The sequence below is a fragment of the Amblyraja radiata genome, chromosome 11 (genome assembly GCF_010909765.2).
Source record: "Amblyraja radiata isolate CabotCenter1 chromosome 11, sAmbRad1.1.pri, whole genome shotgun sequence".
In the NCBI taxonomy this organism is placed as follows: Eukaryota; Metazoa; Chordata; class Chondrichthyes; order Rajiformes; family Rajidae; genus Amblyraja; species Amblyraja radiata.
In genome coordinates, this window is record NC_045966.1 from 29,057,518 (window position 1) to 29,075,882 (window position 18,365).

Sequence of the window (18,365 nt, forward strand, 5' to 3'; positions counted from 1 at the left end):
AATTGCTAAGATTTGCAACTCTCTTCCTTAAAGGATAGTGGAAGTAAAGTCTGTAAATAAGATTATGGTAGATAGATTGTTGTTAAGCTATCTACTCAAGCAGAACGGTGGGCTGAAGGGCCTGTTTCTATGCTATATCTCGAAACTCTACATTGGAGTTTAAGTATCAGTCAGATGAGCTATGATCTTATCAAATAGTGATGTAGGCTCAAGGGGGCAGATTGGCCTACAGCTGCTCCTATATATTGTCTTATAACCAATATAACAATTGGATTAGTTTGAGTTTCTTTCTAGCGTCGCATTGGCATCTCAAGGATTCTTATGCACACGCACAAATGTCTCTGTGGAGCTACTGCAAGCTAAACTATAATTGTATATGATATCAACAAGCTATATCACCTAATATGACCCAATATGACCTAATCCAAATTCCCACTGAATTTAGCTTACAAAGCCATTTAAGAAATGTAAACGTGAGCCTCAGTCATCCCCACACCCATTGCGGTAAGTACAGTTTCCCTTTAGTTTGAAATAGTTTCACTTTAGTTTGCTGGTGAGTGAGAAAGTGATCTGTTGCTGATAACTTTAACAGATGTTTCCTCCACTATCCACTGACAAATTCTATCCTGCACCTCAACACAATGGCCATTAAAAACTGGCAGTCTATTGTTTTCCATACTGCTTTTGCCCATGCGGGGGGTGAATAAAGGAAAACCTTGGCCGACTCTTGCATTTTAACACGTTTCTATTGGAATAAAGAACTTTGAAAGAAAGCCAAGCATATTTATTTCTTTAGTTTCTATATTTTACAGCGAGGGTTTTCCATTGCATCACTTGATTCCATCATTCTCATGCAGCTCTCTTTCTGAATGAATTTGTGTGTTACATTTTCAAATGTTGCCCTGAATAGAAACAGAAACGTAGAAAATAGGTGCAGAAGTAGGCCATGACGCCCTTCAAGCCAGCACCGCCATTCAATATGATCATGGCTGATCATCCAGTATCAGTACCCCGTTCCTGCCTTCCCCCCATACCCCTTGATTCCTTTAGCCCTAAGAGCTATATCCAACTCATTCTTGAATACATCCAGTGAATTGGCCTCCACTGCCTTCTGTAGCAGAGAATTCCACAGATTCACAACTCTCTGGGTGTAAAGGTTTTTCCTCATCTCAGTCCTAAATGACCTGCCCCTTATTCTTAAACTGTGACCCCTGGTTCTGGACACCCCCAAAATGGGAAGCCTGTCCAATCCCTTAGTAATTCTATATGTTTCTATGATCCCCTTTCATCCTTCTAAATTCCAGTGAATATAAGCCCAGTTGATCCATTATTTCATCACATGTCGGTCCCGCCATCCCAGGATATAACATGGTGAACCTACGCTGCACCCCTCAATATCAAGAATATCCTTCCTCAAACTAGGAGACCAAAACTGCACACAATAGTCCAGGTGTGGTCCCACCAGGGCCACACTGGTATGGCAATGGGGGAAACAAAAGGGACAACAATCTCATCAGGCCACAACATTTATATCAGGTGAATGGACTAACTTCAAAGATTGAGAAGGAAAAAAAAATGTTATGGAGCAAAGGGGTTAAGATTTGTTCCGATATTGGACAGAAATTATTTTTAATCTCCAGCACGCTATTTTCATTGGGTGGGGACGATACTGGGGTGAGTAAAATTATTTCCCCTAACTCTACCCCCCCCCCCCCCCCCCCCCCCCCCCACCCACAAGAGACTAAGAATAAAAAAAGTTGTCATCATTTCACAAATAGAATTTAAACAGTTTTGACAGTGACTGCACAAGAAATCATCACACTACATGGTGATAAACTCTATATTCTCAATCAGTCTTTGATTCTATTTCCGGTCTGATATTGGCAGTTTTCACTACTTATCCGTTTCCCCATTCATTATACAGCGCTCTTTAACGGTTGTGTTTTTCTAACAAATTTAAAGTGTGAGCATGGAAGTTATTGGCAGGTGTGACATAAAGCCAGACCATTTAACCTCTGCAGGCCTCCAGTTCCCTATGAGTCACATATAATTTATGACCACCACAGGTCTACCTCTGATCTGAGAAGCCTCTCCTATAAAATTTCACAGGAACAAAGTTTTTTCCCACTTTTGTCTCGAGAGAGCATTTCCTAGACTGTGGGAGGGGTTCGGGGGAGGGAAGGGGGGATTGTTGGTGGACAATGTAGTGGGAATTAAGCCTTGCTACAAAGTAAACAGCTGCTTTCAATGCCTTTCCCCCTATAATCTGAAACCCCTGTTGCAGTGCACCGGCACAAAAACTTGCTTTGCCTTTGTTTTTCTTAATTGTGTGTGATGGCTTGATTCTCATGGGATCAACAGTTCCCACCCCCAGCCTACATGTATTCAGTGAGTTCCTGAATTTGCAATGTCCCAAAGGCCTAACAGGCACTGTAATATACAATAGGTTCATAATAATTACTTAAAACTTTGTCCAAAATAGCCATTTTCTTGTCAATGTGACTATATCTTAAATGAAAAAACAGAAGTCAAACCTATGTCTCTATATTGCTGTACCCTACAGTGAGTTTTCTTTATCTGAGTTGAAAAGCATCATGTTTTGCGTTATTTTAACTTTTGAATCCTAGTGTGTGTGGACATAAATATTCAACCAGATGGGAAGTATTTTGAAAACTGTTAATATACAACAAATGGATATTTACTCGGCTTGCCCACACAGACATTTCCCAACAGAAAGAAATGAAAACTTGTTTTTATATTGCATTTCATTACACTCCAAAATGCTTTCCAACCAAAGCAGCATTTTAGAAATGTAGCCAATATTATAATTGCAGGAAATATGGCAGCCAATTTGTGCATGGCAAGCTCCCACAGGTGCATCGGAACATATTGTACTTGTGTTTTCTTTCTCTTCTTGTAAACGGTGACTCGTGGCAGGGTATTTTTGTTTAGTTTAGTTTAGAGATACAGCACGGAAACAGGCCCTTCGGCACACCGAGCCCGTGCCGACCAGCGATCCCCATACACTAACACTATCCTACACACACTAGGGACAATTTACAATGTTACCAAGCCAATTAGTCTACAAACCTGTACGTCTTTGGAGTGTGGGAGGAAACTGGAGCACCCGTCGAAATCCCACGCAGGGCACGGGGAGAATGTACAAACTCCATACAGACAGTACCAATATTCAGGATGGAACCTGGGTCTCTGGTGTGCTGTAAGGCATCAGCTCTACTACTGCACCACATTATTTAGATATTTGACTGACCAATTTCTGCATCTGTTCTTGAAACTGATGATTAGCATTTAGATACTGTACTGATAACTCTAACCTCTCTTTTTTGAGGCTTTACAGATGCTTGAACAGCCATGAAAGTAGCCAGATGGCAAAATTCTTTTGAAAATTAAAAACCTGCAGATGTAGGAAATCTATACCAAAATAAAATAAAATGCTGGAAACACTTAGCAGGTTAGGCAACACCTGTGAAAAGAGAAACAGTGTTCAACTTGAAATATTAACTGTTTCTATTTCCACAGATGCTACCTGACTTGCTGAGCGTATCTGTGGCAATTTCCTTTTGATCACATGAGCATCAAGGTACAAAGTGCCCTCCCCTCCCTCTCCTCAAATAACTTGGCTTCCTTACCATGATTTGCCTCTAATATCAGTTAATATCAGAAGCAAACAAAATTTAAAGGAAGAGCAGTTCGCACTGGGACACCACATGGACAAAACCATCTCCAATTACCTGTTTTGATTTCTTACAATGTCCTGGGAAGTCATTCAGCCCATCCAATTTATGCTGGCTCACAGCAATCCCATTCCACCACTTACTTCCCTATAGCCCGTGCACTTTTCCATATTCATCAATCCTAACCCAATTTGTACAAGAGACATTTTACTGTAGTCAATTAGCCTACTGACTAGTACATTTTTGAGATGTTGAAGGACACTGGAGCACCTAGGCAACCCCACATGGTCACAGGAAGAATGTGCAAGCTCCACGCAGATCTCACTGGCAGTCAGGCTGCACCAAGGAGGTAATTTGGAACGTCACCTTCTGATGCTTCTTGGTGGTACATTGCACGAATCCTGATCAAAACATGAAGAAAATTTGTAATGATCTCACTAATGCCTCCATGCTCACCAAATGTTAAAATCTGCAGCCTCAAGGGGATTGGTACTTCACAGTTGTGTCTTGTCTTATTCAGATTGAAGAACAGAAGCAACCTGCCATCTCACAAATAATTCCCCAAGCTTCCACATCAAACGATGCCTCGGATAGAGCTAATTTGCAAAACAAAATTAAACGTCAAGCTTCAAGTAAGCACACAATTTTATTCTCTGTTTATTCTCTTGAAATCTTATTGGATCTTGACTTCATTAAAAGTATGGAAAAGTAACTCTGTATATCGACCAACTCTTTACTTAAATGTTTGAATAGGCGAGTTAATTCATTTTGATTGTTGTTTCATTATGCAAGTTGTTCCTAATAGAAGGAATTCCTATTGGATGCCCAAGAGTGCCACATTATAGATGGTTCAGCAGGAAAAGGCTCTATCACCAAGACTGAGATGAGAAAGTCATTGTAATGGGCTAAACAACTTTATTTGAGATTGTTTCTGCCCAAAAGGTGGCACGGTGGCGCAGCAGTAGAGTTGCTGCCTTACAGAGCTTTCAGCACCAGAGACCCGGGTTCGATCCTGAGTACAGGTGCTGTGTGTACGGAGTTTGAATGTTCTCCCCATGACCGTGTAGGTTTTCTCCGAGATCTTCGATTTCTTCCCCCACTCCAAAGACGTACAGGCTTGTAGGTTAATTGGCTTTGTATAAATGTAAATTGTTCGTAGTGTGTAGGATAGTGTTAATATTTGGGGATCGCTGGTCGGTGCGGACTCGGTGGGCCGAAGGGCTTGTTTCCGTACTGTATCTCTAAACTAAACTAGGAGAGAGAGTAAACTATGGTGTATTCAAGTAAATGTTCATAAGACATAGGAGAATAATTAGGCTCTTCAGCCCATCGAGTCTACTCCGCCATTCAATCATGACTGATCTATCTTTCCCTCTCAACCCCATTCTCCTGACTTCTCCCTGTAACCCTTGACACCCTTACTAATCAACAACCTATCGGTCACTGCTTTATTATTATCCATATGTTAGCTCGAGTCAAGGCAGAAGTTTAAGTTTGCTCTGTCCCTTTAATAGAGACTTTTTAATATAATGGGCCTGCATCAGCAGAGTTCAAAATATAAAATTAAAAGTAAATTAAATTTCTATCAATTAGCAGAATCAAAATTACCAACAGTAGAATTGTAAATAGCAACACAAGTGCAATGACACTGATTCGAGAGGCACTGAGCTTAGCTTCCAATTCAAAGAATGTTGATGTTCTCCGGGTGGTGGTAAAGCTACACTTTGCTTGCTGGTTGTGGCTAGATTTCAGGGCAGTGCCTTAACACTGCAGTTAAATATCATCATTACAGATACATTCAGGAAAAGATAAGGCTGTTCGCATGGATCCTCGATTGATTACCATGACGAGTCCTTTGGGACCAGGAAATACAATTTATTACAAGAGAATAGTGTTAATTAGGATAGTTTATTTGTTTACTCAGACTGAGCTGCAATATGTAGTGGGCCAATAGGATTTTCATTTCTAGATTTATATAACTAATTATTTAGCTACACTTGAAAATAAACTTCTATTGGGTATAGCATTGAAGAATTACACATTACTGAGTTCCATTCACTCTATTGTGCCTGTGCCAGGTCTTTGGAAAAGCTGCCTTTCTATTTCTTGTTTTGATTCCTGCTTCCACTGCCAGAGGATGCCCATGGCAGGCCTGGAAAGAGTGAATGAGGAAAGGACGTTTCCACTAGTTGGAGGGGCTAAGACCAGAGGCCATAGTCTCAGAATAAAAATACCTAACTTTAGAAAAGAGATGAGAAGAAATGTTGATACTCAGAGTGAGGTGAATCTGCGGAATTATTTGCCACAGATGGCTATGGAGGCCAAATCAGTGGATATTATTAAGGAGAATGACAGATTCTTGATTAGTAAGGGTATCACGGGTTATGGGGTGAACGCAGAAGAATAGGGTTGAGAGGGAAAGATAGATCAGACATGATTGAATGAGTTGATGGGCCGAATAGCCTAATTCGGCTCCTAGCACATATGAACATGAACTATGAACTGTGCAAGTCTCCTGCCTTCTCTCTACGCATAAAAGATATATAGTACTCATTTTATACGCCTTGGATGTACCAGAGGGTATTGTGGTAATCCAAACTCACAGCTGAATCAACTGAGCTACCAGATAGTCAAAAAAGCAAATCCTTATAGAAATAGGAGAAAATGTTTCGGTATAAATAAAACCATTTGTGAAAACATGAAAGGGTAGCTCAGAATAGGGGTTGCACTCATCACTCAGTCCCAACTGTCACTGAGACAAAGTCAGCGTTTACTGCAGGATTCAAACATTTGAGCCCACAGATGTGCTCAAGCCACTTTCATTTCCTGTGGCCACACTGCCGTCATCACATGGTGACAAGGTGCTGAGATTAAAAGGTAGTTTGACACCAGGACCTGTGTTAACACCAGTGGCACAGTGGCAGCTCCACGTACAGCTGATGAGCTCGCTCGCCATAGAGGAGTTCTATTCCGAACCTATTCGCCGTGCTCAGAAATTCAAGGGCAACCATACAATGCAGGGGTAAATCCTCTTCCAAAATCTCTGGGACACATTTTCTCCCTTGACAGAGAAAGTATCAAAATGGATACAAAGGGCCAATGCAAGTGCACAAAAGATATTTTCACTTTTGTAAGCTTGTTAATAACTATTTAAAGCAAAACATGAGTAAACAAACAGCTCAATTAATGTTGTATTTATAGCCTCTGAAAGCTGTGATATGTCAAATGAGATATTATGATTACTCTAATAGAGACCTGGTATAATTTGTTGCTTTCCACAACAATAGCAATGGTAAAGTCATTTAATTTGAAGCTGAGTCAATGGAAATGCTTGATTATTAATCTGCACAACCGCTCATCAATAATTCATTAATTTGCATGTTTGATTTCCCTTAAACTTAGCAATATAAATAATAATAGCCTCAAACCGTTCTCTCACTTTCCAAGATCATTTAAAATCAGATTCGTAGATGAATGGAACTATTATTAATTTAAGAAAAATATTTCACTGTACATAAAATGCTTGCATGTAATTTGCAACATGACTTGGGATAAATTAGCATCATAAACATTTGTTTTGCATGTGAATGATAAGAATCTTGTTGAATTGATGGGTCTCTAGTTAATACTAAAGACAAAATTATTTTATGTTGGTCATTTCTTTTAAGTTTTTAAAGCAAAACACATTGGAGAATTCAACTGATTAATATTGAATGCGTCTTACCTATTACTTACTAACCATTTTGCTAATAATTCACTAAACACAGGAATTAATTTGCTTATATGATGCTTTGTAGAATGTAAAATATTCCAGTGACTAACTGAAACTGTGGCTATCAGATTGCTCACTTACTGTATTTGTTAGCTACTATTTGTTAGATGATCAGCCATGATCACATTGAATGACGGTGCTGGCTCGAAGGGCTGAATGGCCTACATCTGCGCCCATTGTCTATTTTCTATTGCCTATTTTTCTATTTTGTTAATGTATCTCTGCTAAATTAAGTATGCTCGATTCATGGCTTTCAAGATTTCTCTTTCTATATTTGTCTAAAATCTTTTCCTGTTGATGTACACCCTCTCCCCTCCCCTCACCTATCTAAAATTCCCAAAAAGTCAGCCAGTTAGTTAGACCATGATCAGACTATAAGTATGTGCACCGTCCTTGGCAATTAAGAGACGCATTGCACATCACAATCAAAATCAGTTCACAATCAGTCCACAATCAATCAAAATCAATGGTCAGATGGCCCATCTGTAGCGTAATTCCATTCTTATTTCTCAGATGCGAATCAGTCTAAATATGGGAAGACTCGAGCCGAAGAAGATGCAAAGAAATGGTTGTCTGAACAGGAATCACTTGAGAGTCAGAAGGATTCAATACGTAAAGAACTGACGCAACTCCGAAAAGAGAAGAAAGAGTTCCGTAGAGCTCTGAAAGAATGTATAGGTATATCTTCAAATCTACTTTATCAAATGTGGAATTATGCAGCCTACACAACGTTACATGGATGGTGGAATAATTCACTTAGAAAATTACAGTTTTAGTTTTGTACTATTTCTCTCATAAGAGAAGGGGGTCATTGGCCCATTGTGTCTACAAGCAATCTCTTCAATCTCATTTCCCAACACGTATATCCAGGTAGCCTATGCTCTCCAACAAACCCATCAATTACACTTTGGTTGTTCTGCCACTCATGTACACTAAGGGCAATTTACAGTCACCACTTCACATAGGAATTAGTTTATCTTTTAGGAGGTGGGAAGATATCTGTACATCTTGGCGAAACCCACACAGTCGCAGGGAGAACTTGTCAACTCCACCCCGACTGTACCCAAGGTCGGGATTAACCCTGGGCTGTTGGTGCCATGAGGCAGCAGCAGTACCACCTACATCATTATGCCACCTTAAATAGATATTCGTAAAAGGATATTGCATTGTTTTTAAAGTGAGTATTTATAGGCTCACTATGTTGCAATTGAATCAAACATTTGGGTATAAATTAGCTTCAATTAAACTTAATTATACGCCAAAGTTATGATGAATACATTAGGGCACTGTGTAATTAATGCATACAGCATATTTGACCTTGAGAGAATATTTGCATACAATTTCAGTTTTTCTTGTTTTCATTTTGTTCCAAGAGTGTAGCAGCTTGATACAACAGAAAGGAAAAATATGAATCAGTATGTCTCCAATAACTTAATAAATTGACCTGTGGTGAAGGGGATAAAAAGTAGAAGAGAAGCAAGAAGGACCCATGTTCAATCTCTGGTTTGTTTTAAGATAACTGATTTTATGTAATCCAGCTCCATCTTTCCCAGATTAGTAAATGGAAATATCATTGCCTCCACTACTGAAATAGATAATGTACTCAAACGTGGCATTGACTTTAGAGCTCAGTTTAGTTTATTGTCATATGTACCGAGGTACAGTGAAAAGCTTTGGTTGCATGCTGTCCAGTCAGCGGAAAGACAATTCATGATAACAATTGAGCCATGTATAGATACATGATAAGGGACTAACGTTTAGTGCAAGGTAAAGCCAGTAAAGTCTGACCAAAGATAGACCGAAGGTCACCAATGAAGTAGATAGTAGTTCAGGACTGCTCTCTAATTGTGGTAGGATGACTCAGTTGCCTGATAACAGCTGGGAAGAAACTGTCCCTGAATCTGGAGGTATGCATTTTCAAAGCAGCATGTTGGGATGCAGCATGAAAACAGGCCTTTCAGCCCACCGAATCCACGCCGACCATCGATCACTCATTCACACTAGTTCTATGTCTTCCCACATGTTCATCCATTCCCTACACACTTGGGACAATTTTACAGAGACCCATTAATCTACAAACTTTGCACATAGTTAGGATATGTTCTTACAACATGCACTGGACAGATGTTTAAATTTGCCTGTGGATTTGCATTCAAAATTGAAACATAAACATTAACCAAAGATGTCGAACAGTTCTTGATCTTTGAGTTTAGAAACATAGAAATTAGGTGCAGGAGTAGGCCATTCGGCCCTTCGAGCCTGCACCGCCATTCAATATGATCATGGCTGATCATCCAACTCAGTATCCCGTACCTGCCTTCTCTCCATACCCTCTGATCCCCTTAGCCACAAGGGCCACATCTAACTCCCTCTTAAATATAGCCAATGAACTGGCCTCGACTACCCTCTGTGGCAGGGAGTTCCAGAGATTCACCACTCTCTGTGTGAAAAAAGTTCTTCTCATCTCGGTTTTAAAGGATTTCCCCCTTATCCTTAAGCTGTGACCCCTTGTCCTGGACTTCCCCAACATCGGGAGCAATCTTCCTGCATCTAGCCTGTCCAACCCCTTAAGAATTTTGTAAGTTTCTATAAGATCCCCTCTCAATCTCCTAAATTCTAGAGAGTATAAACCAAGTCTATCCAGTCTTTCTTCATAAGACAGTCCTGACATCCCAGGAATCAGTCTGGTGAGCCTTCTCTGCACTCCCTCTATGGCAATAATGTCCTTCCTCAGATTTGGAGACCAAAACTGTACGCAATACTCCAGGTGTGGTCTCACCAAGACCCTGTACAACTGCAGTAGAACCTCCCTGCTCCTATACTCAAATCCTTTTGCTATAAAAGCTAACATACCATTCGCTTTCTTCACTGCCTGCTGCACCTGCATGCCCACTTTCAATGACTGGTGTACCATGACACCCAGGTCTCGCTGCATCTCCCCTTTTCCTAGTCGGCCACCATTTAGATAATAGTCTGCTTTCATGTTTTTGCCACCAAAATGGATAACCTCACATTTATCCACATTATACTGCATCTGCCAAACATTTGCCCACTCACCCAGCCTATCCAAGTCACCTTGCAGTCTCCTAGCATCCTCCTCACAGCTAACACTGCCCCCCAGCTTAGTGCCATCCGCAAACTTGGAGATATTGCCTTCAATTCCCTCATCCAGATCATTAATATATATTGTAAATAGCTGGGGTCCCAGCACTGAGCCTTGCGGTACCCCACTAGTCACTGCCTGCCATTGTGAAAAGGACCCGTTTACTCCTACTCTTTGCTTCCTGTTTGCCAGCCAGTTCTCTATCCACATCAATACTGAACCCCCAATGCCGTGTGCTTTAAGTTTGTAAACTAATCTCTTATGTGGGACTTTGTCGAAAGCCTTCTGGAAGTCCAGATACACCACATCCACTGGTTCTCCCTTATCCACGCTACTAGTTACATCCTCGAAAAATTCTATAAGATTCGTCAGACATGATTTACCTTTTGTAAATCCATGCTGACTTTGTCCAATGATTTCACCACTTTCCAAATGTGCTGCTATCCCATCTTTAATAACTGACTCTAGCAGTTTCCCCACTACCGATGTTAGACTAACTGGTCTGTAATTCCCCGTTTTCTCTCTCCCTCCCTTCTTAAAAAGTGGGGTTACGTTTGCTACCCGCCAATCCTCAGGAACTACTCCAGAATCTAAAGAGTTTTGAAAGATTATTACTAATGCATCCACTATTTCTGGAGCTACTTCCTTAAGTACTCTGGGATGCAGCCTATCTGGCCCTGGGGATTTATCGGCCTTTAATCCATTTAATTTACCCAACACCACTTCCCGGCTAACCTGGATTTCACTCAATTCCTCCAACTCCTTTGACCCGCGGTCCCCTGCTATTTCCGGCAGATTATTTATGTCTTCCTTAGTGAAGACGGAACCAAAGTAGTTATTCAATTGGTCCGCCATATCCTTGTTCCCCATGATCAACTCACCCGTTTCTGACTGCAAGGGACCTATATTTGTTTTAACTAATCTCTTTCTTTTCACATATCTATAAAAACTTTTGCAGTCAGTTTTTATGTTCCCTGCCAGTTTTCTTTCATAATCTATTTTTCCTTTCCTAATTAAGCCCTTTGTCCTCCTCTGCTGGTCTCTGAATTTCTCCCAGTCCTCCGGTATGCTGCTTTTTCTGGCTAATTTGTACGCATCATCCTTCGCTTTGATACTATCCCTGATTTCCCTTGTTATCCATGGATGCACTACCTTCCCTGATTTATTCTTTTGCCAAACTGGGATAAACAATTTTTGTAGTTCATCCATGCAGTCTTTAAATGTCTTCCATTGCATATCCACCGTCAACCCTTTTAGAATTAATTGCCAGTCAATCTTGGCCAATTCACGTCTCATACCCTCAAAGTTACCTTTCTTTAAGTTCAGAACCATTGTTTCTGAATTAACAATGTCACTCTCCATCCTAATGAAGAACTCAACCATATTATGGTCACTCTTGCCCAAGGGGGCACGTACAACAAGACTGCTAACTAACCCTTCCTCATTACTCAATACCCAGTCTAAAATAGCCTGCTCTCTCGTTGGTTCCTCTACATGTTGATTTAGATAACTATCCCGCATACATTCCAAAAAATCCTCTTCCTCAGCACCCCTGCCAATTTGATTCACCCAATCTATATGTAGATTGAAGTCACCCATTATAACAGTTTTGCCTTTGTCGCACGCATTTCTAATTTCCTGTTGAGTTTTGAGAAGTGGAAAGTTTACACAGAGTGTGGTAAGTGCCTGGATCAGGCTACCAGAGATGGTGATGGAAGTAGATATGATAGTGGCATTTAAGAGGATTTTGGATAGTTACATGAATATGCAGGGAATTGGGGGGGGGGGGGGGTTTAACGATCGTGTGCAGACAGAAGCGATTAGTTTAATTTGACATCAAGTTCGTCACTGATAATTCGGGCTGAAGGACCTGTTCCTATGCTGGACTGTTCTGCGTTGTGTGTTTGAGATGCTTTTTCCTAAAGCTTCTATTGCCACCTGGTGGTTAACAACAGCAGGTACTGTACATCTCACAAAGAGAACTGTATCTCAGATGAAATACAAAACAGTGGTTCCATTTATCAGTTTAGGTTGATGCAATGGATACTGAGACAATTTGGCAGATAGCTATCCGATTACTTAAGATTTAAGAAGGAGGATAATTGGTTCTGGACCAATTAAAGAGTAGTCAGCTTAATGTCAGTGGTAGGAAAAATAATAAACTCTACATAATAAGACAATAGACAATTACATTTTTGGGCTAGAAATGTAAAAGTATAATAAAATAACCATGAATTTCCAGGAGAAAATCTTGTTTGCCTAATCTTACCGAATTTCTGAAGTTATTATAGAGAGTTGATCTATAGGATGTCTATGGTAGTACAGGCCAAAGTTGTCAGGTTACTTATTAAAATAACCAGGATTTTTTCCAGAATAGGCAAAAAGAAATAAATTGAAGCAGAACGGTGCAACCAGATCTGTGGAGAGAATGATCAAAATGAGAGGTTACCAGAAAATTTAAAATTTAATATTGATTACTGATGGCTGCAGAGTAGCCATTAATAAAAGGTAGGTGCTGTACCTTGAGATTATATTAGATATCCTTGGGGAAATGCAGTGGTCACATTGGGAGGGCTCGAAGAATTAAAGCGATTGATAACTGGAAGCTTTGTGGACTGGCTGGACATTGTTTTACTTTATCGTTTTGCTTTTCCAATAAACTTCACACAATAGGACACAAAGTGCTGGAGTAAATCATCGGGCCAGGCAGCATCCCTGGATAACATGGGTAGGTGATGTTTCAGTTTGTTTCAGTTCAGTGATTAAGGGCCTCAACATGAAATATCATCTATCCATGTTCTCCAGAGGTGCTGGCTACCTAACCCGCTGAGTTACTCCAGCACTTTGTGCCCTTTTGTGTAAACCAGTATCAGTGGTTCCTTGTTTTGGCATTTTGACAAACTCCATACAATGTCTATTGTTCACTGTGCCAATTTAATTTAAGCACAAAATATTTTTTTGTATATTTCAGCTAATGAAGATGCAGCACTATCAACATGTACAACATTGGAAAAAACAAAAAAAGGTAAACAAAAGTTTAATTTAAAACAAATAAGAGTCATAAGTTCATAGTTGTACAGAATAGAAAGAGGCCTTTCAGCCCACCAGGTCTATGCAGACCATCTATACTAATAGTACTTGCCTCCACCAAATTCCATATCCCTCTTTACCTTGCGCATTTGAGTACTTGCCCAGATGCCTCTTAAATATTGCTACTGTTCATGCCTCTGCCATCTCTACTGGAAGATTATTCCAGACTTCAACTATTTCTTGTGTGAAAGATTTACTCCTCAGATCCCTTTTAAACCCTTCCCCTCTCACCTTAAACCTACCTCCTTCAGTTTCAGACATGGGAACATTTTATATTTCTGTCATGTCACCTCTTTGGCTCAATAAATAAATTCTAGTAATAAATCCTCAATAAAAACATAAATATATTTATGAGAGTCATACAGAGTGGAAACAGCTCCTTCGGCACAAGTTGCCCACGCCAATCAACAGGCCCCATTTACACTAGTTCCACCTGCCTGAGCTTGGCCCATAATCCTCTAAATCTATCCTATCCCTGTACCTGTCCAAATGTCTCTTAAACGTCATTAAGTTCATTGTGAAACATTATTCAGTGAAATTGCCAAAATTAAGTATAAAAGAATAAGTGGCGTAAACATAGAATACAAATAAAGGATAAGGACCACAAGAATTCCAGTCCCTTGCTGCACCAGTGTTCATTGTCATGAAATGAAGGGAGGGACAAATGCATTTCTATCCATTTCCACAAGCTTTTCGTCTCCGTCACTGAGAAGAAGATCCCAGTTTTCTTTTGTTCGGAATGGAAAATAATTATCACATCAATGTTGCATCTTTCCTGACAATCTGCTGAAAGATGACATTGTAATCAAGAAATGCCTCTGCCAGCTCTTTCAGCTGCAGCCAGAAATGGAAATCTCACTTAATCCTTTGTAAAAGGCTGGAGGTGAACAAGAACCAAAGAAGAGATGTGTTTATTGGCAATATATTAATTTAAACAACACAGAATGCAGAAACCATCAACTGCCTGTTTACACTATCCCCATACTAAACTCATTCTTATTCTTCCCATATTCCTGTCAACCACGCAGATTCTACCACTCGCCTTCACTCGAGGAACATTTAGCCAACCAGCCGCATGTTGTAGGGTTACAGGAGGAACCCTGGAGAAACCCATGTGATGACAGGGAGAATGTGAAAACTCCACACAGATAGCACCCATAAGTTGGCCTTCCTGAGAGGGAACCTGCAGAAAGGGTTTGGCCTGGATGGAGTCCCCAGCTGCATCATTATGGCCTTGCCTGACCAACTGGCAGGAGTATTCACAGACATCTTTAATCTCTCCCTACTTCATTCTGAGGGCCACACCTGCTGTAAAGACCACCACTATCATCCTGGTGCCAAAGTAAAGTAGGGTTGTGTCCCTAAATGACTGCCGTCCAGTTGCTCTGTCACCCACTATTATGAAGTACTTCGACAGACAGTGCATGGTGCTCATTAACTCCTGCCTCTGGGACAGACTTTATCCACTGCAGTTACAAGTCCATGGGCAGCATCATCTTGGCCCTCCCTCCTGAAACATATGTATAAGAAGGACCCTGTACATTAGACTCTTGTTTATTGACTATAGCTCTGCCTTCAATACCAAATCCCAACCAAATTCATCCCCAAACATCTGGACATAGGACACAGCAGATGACATTACCATAGTGGACCAGATCTCAAACAATGACAAAACAGAGATAGAGACAACATTGGTCATGAAAGCATATCAATGCCTCTACTTCCTCAGATAACTAAGGAAGTTTGGCATATCCCTAATAACTCTTACCAATTTCTACAGGTGCACTGTAGAAAGCATCCTTTCAAGATACATCACAGCTTGGTTTGGCAAAGCTCTGTCCAATACCGCACAAAATTGCAGAGATTTATGGATGAAGCCCAGTTCATCACACAAACCAGCCTCTCCCCATCAACAAATTAGACACCGCCTATACTTCACACTCCCTCGGGAGAGCAGCCAACATCATCAAGGACCATTTACACCCTAGTCAGTTGCTCTTTTCCTCTGTAGGGCAGAAAATACATAAGCTTGAAGCATGTATCACCAGATTCAGGAACAGCTTCTTCCCTGCTGTTTGATCAGACTATTGAATGGACCTCCCATAAACTGAAGGTGTAGTCCTAATCTCCTAACCTACCTCATTGCGGCCCTTGTACTTTTTTTAAAATCTGCACTTTCTCTGTAAATTATACATGTACAATTAAATATTATAATACTGTAACAATATATTGTGCCTGGCATTTCTGACAAATGCTCTGGCATTTTTCTCCTTCAATGGTTCAATGGTACTTTATTGTCACGTATGCCTAAGTACAGTGAAATTCTTATTTTGCCTACAGTTCAGTGACAATCCTACTATACATTGAGCAGACTTATATTAAGTACAAGAGTACACGACAGTAAACCATACTGAGTCAGTACATAAGAGTTACCAGGTTTCAGGCAACATCTTGGACCCTCCAAGTTCAAATTTATTTTTTAAATGTTGGAGCCTTGACTTGGCCATAAAGTCACAAAGTGCTGGAGTAACTCAACAGGTCAGGCAATCTCTGCCCAACATGGATAGGTGACATTTTAGGTGACCCTTTTTCAAACTGCAACCATAAGGTCCCCTGTCCTGGCAACAGCACTTGATCAGAGTTGCAGGAGTCATCCTGGCTTGGCAAAGTGTCGATATCCTCTACAGCCACAGGACACGTACCTCCGAAACGTCCGCTACTTGGAGCGACGCCTGATCTAACAGAGCTTCAGGCAGGTTCAAGGCCCCCTGCAGCCCACTCTGCCAACTCGACCACTCCGATGCTTCAAAATCAGCCCGTGAACATGCCGTCTCTAGCCTCCAGGCGTTGCTCAGCCTTGTGTCGTGGAGCACCTCCCGATGCTGACACAGGGCACCTCCGTCAACCTCCAAGGGCGCAGGAGATGAGCACCAAGCCCAGTCACCGGCATTGGTCTTTTCTTCACTCTACCTCCGCTGCCATCTAGAGGTAGTTTTGCACTTCTTGTGTATGACTTGATTGTACTCATGTACAATATGATTTGACTGGATAGCATGCAGCCAATACGTTTTTCACCGTATCTCGGTACACATAATAATAAATCAATACCAATACTCACCGAGCAACAGTTTGCCTGTAGAGGCAGGTGGTAATGCACAGTGACTAGCATCATTAACACTTGCTCTCAATTAAGATTTTTTTTTGTGGAAGAAGGAAGAATATCGGCAAGAATATAGAAAACTATTCATTAAATTTGGACTGGCATAATAGTTAAAGTCAGGCACACCCACTCTTAATTGTTGTAACCAAGCCAAACTAAAATATTTTGTGTAAACTACATCCAGTCCTCTTTGGGACATTTCAATTTTCACTAAATCTTAGCACTAAAATAATTTGTTATCAGATAGATTGGAAATCCTCTTGGTTGGACATCTGATTCACTCATTAGTCTGGATTCGGAGAATTTTACTCGTTCCCCCAACCCTAGCTTGTACCTCCGATAACAATACAGTAAATATATTATTTTTTGGTATACTACACAGTAGAGCTTTAGTAGAACATTTGTCAAGGTGATTAGGTACTTTATGTATTTAGTGCATTTCCCGAATTTCCCGAAATTCTGTCATAATCCTCCATGCTAATGACCCACTTAGGTGATATAATTTACATGACTGACATTGTTCCCTTAATTTTCTTCTGCAAATATGTAGTGTAGTGACAGCACATGCCATGACTGTAGGAGCGAATCTTTAGTGGTACAACGGTTGAGTTGCTACCTTACAACGCCAGAGACCCGTGTTCGATCCTCACCAGTGCTGTCTGTATGGAGTTTGTACGTTCTCCTTGTGGGCGTGTGGGTTTCCTCCATGTGCTCCAGTTTTCTCGCAAAGTCCAGAGGCCTGCATGTTTGTAGTTGGCTTCTGCAAATTGCCCCTGGTGTGTTGGATAGAACTAGTGTATGGGTGATTGCTGGTCGGCATGGAGTCTGTGGGGCGAAGGGTCTATTTCCATGCTGTAGCTCTAAACTAAACTAAAGGACAAAAACCTCTCACTGCAAGGATCTACCTGGGCCACTACCAAAGCACCCAACAGGGAAGAATCCAATAAAATGGAGTGTTTCCCAATACATTCCTTTCTGGGATTCTAAAGACGCAAACGTTTACATTCGAAGTTCAGACGGCCACTTCTAAGGGTGGAAAAATGTGCCTTGCATCTTATAATGATTTAGAAAGAGGCCATTCAGCCTACCATGTCCAAAAAGCACTTCTGATTCCCATTTTACTCCTTATTTCTCTTGACTTACAACCTATTGTCTCTCTCACACATACCTGGCCGGCTACAGCCTCGATCACCCCCCCAATCCCCCCCACCCATCCCCCTTACCGATAGGTAAGATCTGCTTCAAAGAAAAGCCCAGTAGATTAAGCACTGGTTCTTTAGAGTTTCATGTGCAGGGTGAGCAGAAGCAACGGTTATGCTTCATGGTGGACCGAGGTTTCAAGGTCAGTTTATTGTCACATGTACCAGTTAAGGTACAGTGAAATTTGAGTTACCATACAGCCATACTAAGTGAAAAGCAACAAGACACAGAACCACATACAAGTTAACATAAACAACCACCACATTGGATTCCACATTCCTCACTGTGATGGAAGACAATAAAGTTCAACCCTCTTCCTCTTTGTTCTCCCACCGTCGGGGCAGT

At 40.9% G+C, this 18,365-nt stretch overlaps 1 protein-coding gene across 4 annotated transcripts in view; it reads left to right on the forward strand.

Moving 5' to 3' along the window:
• Window positions 1-18,365, forward strand: part of afap1l1 (actin filament associated protein 1 like 1) — a 164,709-nt gene that overhangs the window by 136,893 nt on the left and 9,451 nt on the right. For all 4 annotated transcript variants that reach the window (XM_033029615.1, XM_033029616.1, XM_033029614.1 and 1 more), the window contains 3 exons: window positions 4,216-4,327; window positions 7,981-8,145; window positions 13,542-13,595. In XM_033029615.1, the coding sequence (XP_032885506.1) occupies window positions 4,216-4,327; window positions 7,981-8,145; window positions 13,542-13,595 (331 nt within the window). The remainder of the gene's footprint in view (window positions 1-4,215; window positions 4,328-7,980; window positions 8,146-13,541; window positions 13,596-18,365) is intronic.